Source organism: Ipomoea triloba, chromosome 3 (genome assembly GCF_003576645.1).
Source record: "Ipomoea triloba cultivar NCNSP0323 chromosome 3, ASM357664v1".
NCBI classification, from domain to species: Eukaryota; Viridiplantae; Streptophyta; class Magnoliopsida; order Solanales; family Convolvulaceae; genus Ipomoea; species Ipomoea triloba.
The window spans coordinates 4,591,190-4,600,670 of NC_044918.1; the positions used below are offsets into that span (position 1 = coordinate 4,591,190).

A 9,481-nucleotide genomic window follows, 5' to 3' on the forward strand; every position below is an offset into this window, starting at 1 on the left:
GTATAATTTAAAGATTAAAATGTGATTGTATTGACTTAATTCCGTATGACAAAGCGGAAAGATTAAAATGGTGTCAGTAGTAAGATTTAAGTGATTAGACCACTCTAATCGTAATATATTTTATCATAAATTAATTAAAAGTGCTATACTTTTGAGTAATTAACTGCTCTCATCACAACTTATTAATCAAAGAACTAACTAAAAAGGGATTAAAATAACGTCTTAATCACTTTCTAAAAAATATCATTAAAAAATCCTAGGAAGAAACAAGTGAGTCTCCTCTTTTACGGATTAATGAGAAGACATTGGTCGCTGTCTGCTCCCTAAATCTTATGTCGGATGTACACAACCCTCAAAAATTGGGCACGTTAGTACTTAATCCCCAATCTTTTTGCCCCACACGTCAAGTTACATAATCTTCAAAAGCCGCCTTGATTTTTCAAACAACAATTCCAAAATATCTCTACGTACTGCATCTTTATCTTTAATTTTATGTGTAATTGTGTGCGTGTGTGTATATATAACACTTTTAGTCCACTAAATTATAAGATAAATATAGTTTTCACCCTTAACTAATTAATATTCATATAAAGTTGTAAAGGTATTACCTAATTAATCACTAAGGTAGTTTAATTAGTTTTTGTTATGATGGATATTGTTATTTTAATTTGCATAGAAATTAATGGTGCAAATAGGACATATATACCGAAATAAACCTTAACAAATTAGGCTTGAGCATGTTAGAATATAAGGAATTGAATAAGCCAGTAAGTAGGTCTTTTTAGGGTAAAGTTTAACCAAAAATGGCGGTTTTTTATTTTTATTTTTTTATTTTTAAATTTTAGTTAATTATTTTATTTTAAATTATTAAATTTTTTTTTTTTGTAAATCTGTAACTGCCACATCAACACAATTTCATGTAAACAGGTCATTTTGGGTTTAATTGCATGAGTTTGTGTAATTTAGGAACCCAATTACATTTTTTTAGTTCGATAGCCTAATTGCGGGTTGGTGTGCAATTTAGTGGCCTATTACCTCCTTATTCCTAACACTAATATTGAAATGACAAAAATTGTTTTTTTTTTTTCAGTAAAAGTTAATTTATTCTTTATTAATAGTAACTCAAATTAGAGATTGTCATTTTAACTATTCATCCTCCATTTTTGTAATTCAACATTATTTTAGTTGATTTGGGGACTACTATTGTATTTTCCATATTTGTAATCAATTGCTAAAATACAAAATTTTCTTTGTATGTACAAACTCACACATATACATATAAGTAACTTGCCTAGATATAATCAATTGCAAAATTAAAAAATACAAAGTTAATACTTATATCAAATAAGAAAGTATTAAATTACATAAGAGAGATGCTACACACCCCTCTTAAAATTTCTCTTATTATTTTCCCTCTTTACACGACACTGCTTAATTTGTTACTTTAGTGTTTAATTAAAAGTATGTAAGTGGGGTCAATCAATGCATAACACAAATAATGATTATAAACCACATCATTAGGGGAAATATTAAGGGGGGAGTGGGGTGGAGGAGAGAATTGGAGGGGAAAATAACATTATATTTTCCATTACATAAATAGGGATGAATAGTTAAAATAACAACTTTTCATTCGAGTTAGTGAATTACAAACAATAATGAAGAAAATCATACTAAAAATATAATTTTGCACTTTCTATATTAGTTTTTATGTTTCTATCCAAAATAAAACCATACATCAAAAGGTCTAAATAAACAAATTTGATAACTAATTATGGGTACTATTGCAACTCCATCTTAATTAGAAACAAAAGTAACACTTATCTTAGAACTTAAGGACGTACTAAAAATGCAACATTATTTTAAAATTATTATAATATTACTTTTATATTTAACTTTCAATATCAATTGGATTAAATTACTAATAAAACTTTCCTAATTAATCACAAGTAAACCAGCTTTATTATTAATTCATATTCTTAATTTCTTATATATATAGTTCTTTCAGTGGATCCAATTTTCATAACCTTCATCCACTTCAAAAACATATTTGAACAAAAAAAAATGAAGTTTTGCTTAGTGTTAGCATTGTTTTCTATAGTGATATTAGCATCCGAAGCACAAGAGCAATGTGGGCGCCAAGCCGGCGGAGCATTATGCCCCGGCGGACTATGTTGCAGCCAATACGGCTTTTGCGGCAACGACTCTGAATACTGTTCCCCAAGTTCCGGCTGCCAGAGCCAGTGTTCCTCCTCCGGCGCCGGCGCCGGCGATGTTAGTAGCATAATCAGCCAGGCTGTTTTCGATGACATGCTCAAGTATCGCGACGATTCGCGCTGTCACGCCCCTGGGTTTTACACCTACGACGCCTTCATTGCCGCCGCGAAATCCTTCGGAGAATTTGCGACGACTGGGGATTTGGATACTAGGAAGAGAGAAGTTGCCGCTTTCTTGGGCCAAACCTCCCATGAAACTACTGGTTAGTTTGACTTTACTTTTCTTCCTTATTAATTATTGATTATTGTCACAATTAGAGCTTTCAAAATGGTTTGGCCTGTACCTGTCCCGTCATATAATAACGGTAGGTTAAGTTACAACGCTATTGAAGATGTTCTTAAGAATTTAATAATCTATGATAATGTTAATTGTTTTGTTGAGTTGTCAATTTAGACAGGTTTGGTGAAATAAGTTAGGATTTGAATCTTGTTAATTAATTAATTTATTTTAAATTATTGGTGTGTTGAATTGAGGTTATTTTTTCTAGCTTCACCTTGTGTCCTTGTCAAATGATGGTTGTATAGCATACATGTTACTCTCTCAATGTTTTGACAACGTAACTCTCTAGATATATACTCATAAAAAATGATAGTATTATCCAAACTATAAAACAGTGCATTGCAATTGACTGATGATAACAAATCGCCCTATCTTATTAAATTATGTTTGAAAAAAATTCTATTGTCAATTTTGTAATAATACCTATAACATTATTTGTTGTTGCATAACGTATTGGTATGCATGTTTTGTAAAGGTGGGTGGGATGATGCACCAGATGGTCGGTATGCATGGGGATATTGCTTTTTACAGGAGGGCGGAGATGATCCTTATTGCAATGTAACTCAAGAGTGGTCATGTGCTCCCGGTAAAAAATATTTTGGCCGTGGACCTATCCAAATTTCTTAGTAAGTATATAATAATCTCTGAACCATATATCTTACAATCTCATAATATTCACTTATTTTTGCAATTCAAATATCACCATTTCATTTTTGCAACTTTTTAGCAACTACAACTATGGTCAAGCAGGGAAAGCTCTTGGATTTGATTTGATAAGTAATCCGGACCTTGTTGCGACGGATCCAACGGTTTCTTTCAAGACAGCATTCTGGTTCTGGATGACACCTCAGGGAGCCAAGCCATCTTGCCACGACGTGATCACCGGAAAATGGAGCCCGTCGCCGTCCGACACGGCGGCGGGGCGTGTCCCGGGGTACGGACTGGTCACCAACGTCATCAACGGTGGGGTTGAGTGTGGGCCCCAGGGCGAGCATGATAAAGAAGCGGACCGGATTGGGTTCTACAAGCGCTATTGCGACATATTTGGTGTAGGCTATGGTGACAATTTGGACTGCTCCACTCAAACTCCTTATAGTCCATAAGAATTAGTGACTTTATAAAGAAATAAAATCATCTCTATGTCTTGAAAAAAAATTAATAATAAAAGTAGTGGGGGAATTGATATTCCCGTAAGAATATTTAAAATAATATATATAGTTGGTATTTCTATATTGTATTTTTACGTTTTATATCATGATTTGCTGAAACTTATTAAAGTTATTGTGCCACTAATTTAATGCTCAATGTTTATATTTTAATAAAAAATTCAAAATATATCAATGCAAGATTATACATAAGAAGTTCAATTCATTATAGTTGACATTAAAGTTCATGCTTAATAAATGTGTTGTCTTCATTGGCATCTCATCTTAGCTATACATGTATCTCATCTTCACTCTCACTATAATTTTTTTAGTTAGGCCACGAGGTGTTCTGAGTAGGCCTTAATTGTAGGAGACACCTCTAAACCCGTACTATTACGACCCCGTTTTTGTGGGTTTTGTTTTAGCCTTGATTGGCTAGAAAGCCATGGTTTTTGCATGGCAATGGGCTATGCCATGGCTAAGTCGCTAGTTGTTGGCTTAGGCGAGCACGTTTGATGGTGCGTGGCTCGGGCTTGGGCTTCGCGACTTGCCGGTTGGGCAAGGTCGCTAGTTTGGCGAACCAGTGTGGTGCGCGGCTAAGTGGTGGCGCGGAATGGCTCGATGCAACTCAGACTTGGGCGCATTGGTACGAGAAGGGCTCGGTGCATTCGGACTCAATCGTGCCGTTGCGAGAAATGCGGGGCGCGGTCTAAGCGGTTGGGCGCTACGCGAGTAAGTCACGTCGATGCGGAGCGGCGTGGGCACAAGTCAAGGTGAGCCAAGGGCGCGCGCTGGGCGCATGCGGCTGGCGGTTACTATGCGGTTGCATGGCATGTGCGCGGCATGTGAGGGCAGTTTCCAAGCATGTGCGGAGCATGTGAGGCGGTTTCGAACTTGGCTATGCGGCAGCATCTAGTTTGCTTTCATAAAGTCAAGCGGTTGGCTTGTAACCGCCTTAGATTAGTATAAATAGCCTTGTTTTGTAGCCGGTTTTGTAGAGAGTTGAGTGTAAAGGCTATGGGTGAGTGCTGGTCAAGTGTTTTGGTTGTAACGCTCTTGGTTTTAGAGTGTTGTGAGGATCCTGTGTACGTTTGGTTTATGAATATACAAGGTTGGGCGGTTTAGTCCGTAAAAGCCTGCATTCCTTTGCTGATCTACTTGATAAAAACATTAAACACACGGGTTGGGTGTCGGTGAAAGGCTGACTGCCTTTGGGTTTTGAAGGTAGGCCGTGCGGGTGCGAGTTAGCTGCGTGGTTTCAGAATTCGCCCTGTATCAATTGGTATCAGAGCTAGGTTGGGCTCAAGCCGGTACGAGACGATCAGCAAGCGTGGCGAGGATGACGGTGAGTCCACTAACGTTGTTGGTGGACGTGGTGTTGCTCCTCGTGAGGAATCAGAAACCTCAAGGCTAGCCAAGGGGACTGGTTCGGTTGCGGGTGACCATGACGTGGAAGTTAGGGACCTCGCGGTGCGTCTCAAGGCCTTGGAGATGTACATACAGACGCTGCAAGAGGAGGCTCGTGATGACATTGAACTGTTGAGGGAGGACAATGCCTCACTCAAAGTCGAGATAGGCCTGTTGAAGAAGGCCGTGGCCAGTGGGCACGCAGATCCTTAGTGGTTCAGGTGCAGGGTTTAAGGTGCCGGAACCGAAAGCCTTTGGTGGTGCCCAAAACGCCAAAGAGCTTGAGAATTTCTTGTGGGATATGGAAGAGTACTTTCGAGTTACCGGTGTGCCGGATGATGAGAAAGTAGCCATGACCAACATGTACTTGTCCGATGACGCGAAGCTGTGGTGGCGTTCGCGTTTGGCAGATGATACCGGTGCTGGTCGAGAAAGAATTGAATCTTGGGATAGACTCAAGAAAGAACTGAGTGGGGAATTCTTGTCGGGCAACGCTAGTTGGTTTGCACGGGAATCCTTGAGGAGACTGACCCACTTCGGGACGTTGAGGGACTATGTTAAAACTTTTTCTCTGTTGACACCGGATTGACACAATAAGGAACAAAGTGTTGAGACTGCTGATCATATTGATTTTTCCATACAAGTGGGGTACAATATGCGGCTAGCCCCCTTTGACTGAAATTCTGAATATGTATAACATGCTACTTTAACCCATACAGAGCTTCTTCAATTCAAATTGTTAACAAAAGGGTAAAAATCACAATGATTTAGAATATAATTAAAGATAACAGTACAATTGCTCATTCATAATAATTAAAAGTTAAAATAACTAAATGCTAAACATCAATGGCAAAAACTTGTGTGAGACCGTCTCATCGTGAGACGAGTCGGGCTGGGTCGGGTCATGATGTAAATGTAACACTTATACGCACAAATGTCATACTTATATGCTCAAATGTAATACTAATTAGGAATAAAAATTTTGTTACTTATAAGGGTAAATATAATACTTTGATGGGAAAATATAATACTTTTACATTTCGATTTAAAAGTATTACATTTTTCCTCAAAAATATTATATTTTCCCTTATAAATAAGGAAAAATTGTCAACATTACTTATTATGAAAAATGTAACATTTTTTCTCTTATAAGTAACAAAAATTGTATTCCTAATTAGTATTATATTTGAGCATATAAATATAACATTTGCACATATAAGTGTGACATTTGCATGGTGCTTCGACCCGACCCGACCCGTCTCACGAATAAGGATCCATGAGACGGTCTCACACAAGCGTGACCCAACATCAATAAAGGACTAAAAATCACACCTTTTTTTTTTTTTTTTGAAACAAAAAATCACACCTTTTAAAAGGGGGACAACTGGTTAATATAGCTTGGCAATTGAGACAATAAACAGATCATTTCCCTCAACTTGATTAGGCTAGAAGGAAACGTACTATGTAACCTATATTACAGACTACTAGACGACTGAACACAACATTTTTTTTTATTAAAACGCAATTTAAATTTAAACCTCCTAAATAGATCAAGATATAATTTATCACTAAATTACACCCCAACCTCCATAATTAACACAAATGCTGTACAGATTATGTGCTTTAACTACCCCACCCAATTTGACAGCACCTAATCTAACAACAATTGGTTTAGCCTGGGCGTAGCAAACAATCAAAGTCCGTCCACCCAACAGCTTTATGAAAATTAGTGAGTACGAGGATCGGAATCTTAGTACATGGCATACAGGCTCCAATTGTCCCGGACCTGAAATAGGTTTCCCAGCGAGTCCACTTCCTCTGACAACGCGTCCTCCTGCTGCGCAAAACCGTGTTTGGCGTACAGCGCAGAGAACTTTTGGGCCTTGTCGTGATTGGATTCTTGATCTGACGAGATTGTCGGGACGTGGAAAAACGTTGACTCAAAGTCTTTTAGGTGGACCCCATACCCCCCTGACGCGGGAGTGGGGGAGGCGGCTACTGCGTATCCTTGTTCTTCCTTCAGGGACTTTTGTTCCAACTCTTTGAAGGAGGTTGCCTTTCTGTACACTTTGCACAGTACCACATCTTCCTGCAATAAAAATAAATATTTTTTTGAAATACTACTGAGCTATTACAATGTAATATCTGTTCATAATTAATTTTTTTAATCTATTGAATTTTAAATTCATGACCTCCCATTTCAGAGAATCATTTCATGCCACTAAACCACAAGTTATTGACTAACAATAAATATTATATTTATTAAAATTATCATGTATAACTAGGACACTCACAACGCGTTTAAGAGTTTTTGTTAGTCATTTGTGAAGTTGGAGCAAAATGCAAAAAGGGAAAAAAAAAAAAGAGAAAAAGAAATTATATAGAAAACTAGGAAAAAAAAACCCTTATCGAGGTTGGGATTGCATTTATGGAACAAAAGTACCCGGCACAACTATACATAGTATGCTTGTTTGTACGAGCATACCAAGTAATGTGGGGTTTAAGTATCAAGTACAACTATGTATAGTATACTTGTCTATGGGAAACAAGTGATCAAGTACAATTATACATAATATACTTGTTTGCACAGAGTCCTGTCGGAATAAAATATCTGGTGTAACTGCACATAGTATGTTTGTTTATCCTAGGTAGTATTAGAATTTAACGAAATATATACAACTTAAATAAGAAATATATACCTTGAGTGAGCAAGTAGTATTATCAGAGAGTCTGAACTCATTCATGACCCAATCAGTTCTGCGCCCTCTTGGAGCTCTTCCTTGGTAGAACACCAGAGTCTTCTTCATCCCCAACACTTTCCTCCCTTCCGACGGCGAATTGCTCCGAATTGGCCGGTCCGAACCCGTCGCTTTCCAGAAACCGTTTCCGGTCGTCCGGTTCGCCTTCCCGTTTCCCCCGCCGTGTTTCCTGTCCCTCGCCACAAAAAAATACCATTCCCTCTCCCCCTGCCCTTCGCTCGCTTTCCCTGCCGCCCATATTCAAAAACCTTAATTAATTTTACTAATTAAGAACACAAATTAGCTAGATTATTGAGGAATTGCAACTACCTGGGAGGTCCCAAGGATCATGCTGATAGATGTTGAGAAATCCGATGATGTCGGAGCGGGGCTTTTTGGCATTCACAGCACTCCTCAGATAGAAATTCAGAAGCTCTTCTTCCGTCGGGTGGAAACGGAACCCCGGCAGCTGCACTTCCATGTCGGAATTTTGATCCAATCCGATACGATAATGTTTTTCTTCTGTGTTTTGGGATTTTTCAGAATCAATCAGTTTGGTACAAAGAAATAGCGATATACTATTTTTCTGCCCACTCTAGTATATAGGCCACAAACTGGTGACGATGAACTACAAATTGTTTCAATCGTTTTCGTTCCACGTCCCCTTTAAATAACGGAATATTTGTGAAATAACTCTCATTTTCTGGCCATACTTGTTAGTTGACTTGACTTGACTGACTTTTTAAAAGGAATTTTCCATCAAATTATTTATTAAGCTAATAACAACGTAACTTGGTCATTTATAATACTTTAACTTTAATTTAATCATGGTTCATAGAAATTTAAATATATCGGTGCAATTTTAACTATTTTTGCTATCCGGTTACTTTAAAAGAAGGTACTATATAATTTAATGATTCTAATGATGTTAACCTAATCATTTTCATAGTTGAATTTAGAATTCTTGATTCTAGGAACTAAGCTCGTGCCAAGTGTTTTTTTATTTTTATATTCTTGCAAATTAATTTTTCTTTTACTTTTAAACTGTTAATTAATACCGTTAAATGTAAGACTATTCACATTCATAAAATTTTCTCACCTTTAAGATGTTATATCAATAATTTGTAATTAATCACTATTCACTCTTCATACATGCAATTCTCTGATCTCTCCTCTTTTAAAAGTGGTCTCACATTCACATCACCTTATAAAAATTATTTTTATCAATAAAATAATAATAATAATAATAATAATACAAATAATATTAATAATATATAAAAAAGTACCATTCTTGCTAATGCAAGTCATTCTGATTTGCCACACTTAGAACACAGAAGCTTTAAAAAAAAACAGTCATGTTGAATTTATAAGTACAGTGTTTGTAACTGCAGGGGTGAAGATGACCTAGTAATAATTTGTCTATTGTGCTTATTTATTGTAAATTTATAAAATTTTTCAGGTTTTATTTTTATTTTTCATTACTTTTGATGTAATAATAATTTTTATTGTACTTAGCCCATTATAATTTTACTATTTTGTTAGTATATGTTCATAGTTACTTTCTCAACCTAGTGAAAAGTCAATATAGTCAATACAATCCCAACTGAGGCTCGAACTCAAGACCTCCCAAGCTAATAA

At 36.7% G+C, this 9,481-nt stretch overlaps 2 protein-coding genes across 2 annotated transcripts; one reads left to right on the forward strand and one right to left on the reverse strand.

The window, feature by feature from the left end:
• Positions 1-2,020: 2,020 nt before the first annotated feature.
• LOC116011873 (endochitinase A2-like) lies at positions 2,021-3,924 on the forward strand. Its single transcript, XM_031251291.1, has 3 exons — positions 2,021-2,476; positions 3,029-3,179; positions 3,281-3,924. The coding sequence occupies exons 1-3, from the start codon at positions 2,062-2,064 to the stop codon at positions 3,654-3,656; spliced, it is 942 nt and encodes a 313-aa protein (XP_031107151.1). The 5' UTR covers positions 2,021-2,061; the 3' UTR covers positions 3,657-3,924.
• A 2,548-nt stretch (positions 3,925-6,472) lies between these two features.
• Positions 6,473-8,467, reverse strand: LOC116011725 (NAC domain-containing protein 22-like). The gene is made up of 3 exons (XM_031251126.1): positions 8,174-8,467; positions 7,805-8,091; positions 6,473-7,194 (listed from the first exon to the last, which is right to left on the reverse strand). Exons 1-3 carry the CDS (start codon positions 8,322-8,324, stop codon positions 6,856-6,858), a joined length of 777 nt encoding a protein of 258 aa, XP_031106986.1. The 5' UTR covers positions 8,325-8,467; the 3' UTR covers positions 6,473-6,855.
• Positions 8,468-9,481: the final 1,014 nt, after the last annotated feature.

Bases quoted from the DNA above. Each gene is read 5' to 3' on its own strand.
- LOC116011873 (XM_031251291.1), top strand. From the start codon at position 2,062: ATGAAGTTTTGCTTAGTGTTAGCATTGTTTTCTATAGTGATATTAGCA. The intron at 2,477-3,028 runs GTTAGTTTGACT...TGTTTTGTAAAG, and splicing joins AACCTCCCATGAAACTACTG to GTGGGTGGGATGATGCACCA. The intron at 3,180-3,280 runs GTAAGTATATAA...GCAACTTTTTAG, and splicing joins GGACCTATCCAAATTTCTTA to CAACTACAACTATGGTCAAG.
- LOC116011725 (XM_031251126.1), bottom strand. From the start codon at position 8,324: ATGGAAGTGCAGCTGCCGGGGTTCCGTTTCCACCCGACGGAAGAAGAG. The intron at 8,092-8,173 runs GTAGTTGCAATT...TATGGGCGGCAG, and splicing joins TGATCCTTGGGACCTCCCAG to GGAAAGCGAGCGAAGGGCAG. The intron at 7,195-7,804 runs GTATATATTTCT...TTTTTATTGCAG, and splicing joins ATACTACTTGCTCACTCAAG to GAAGATGTGGTACTGTGCAA.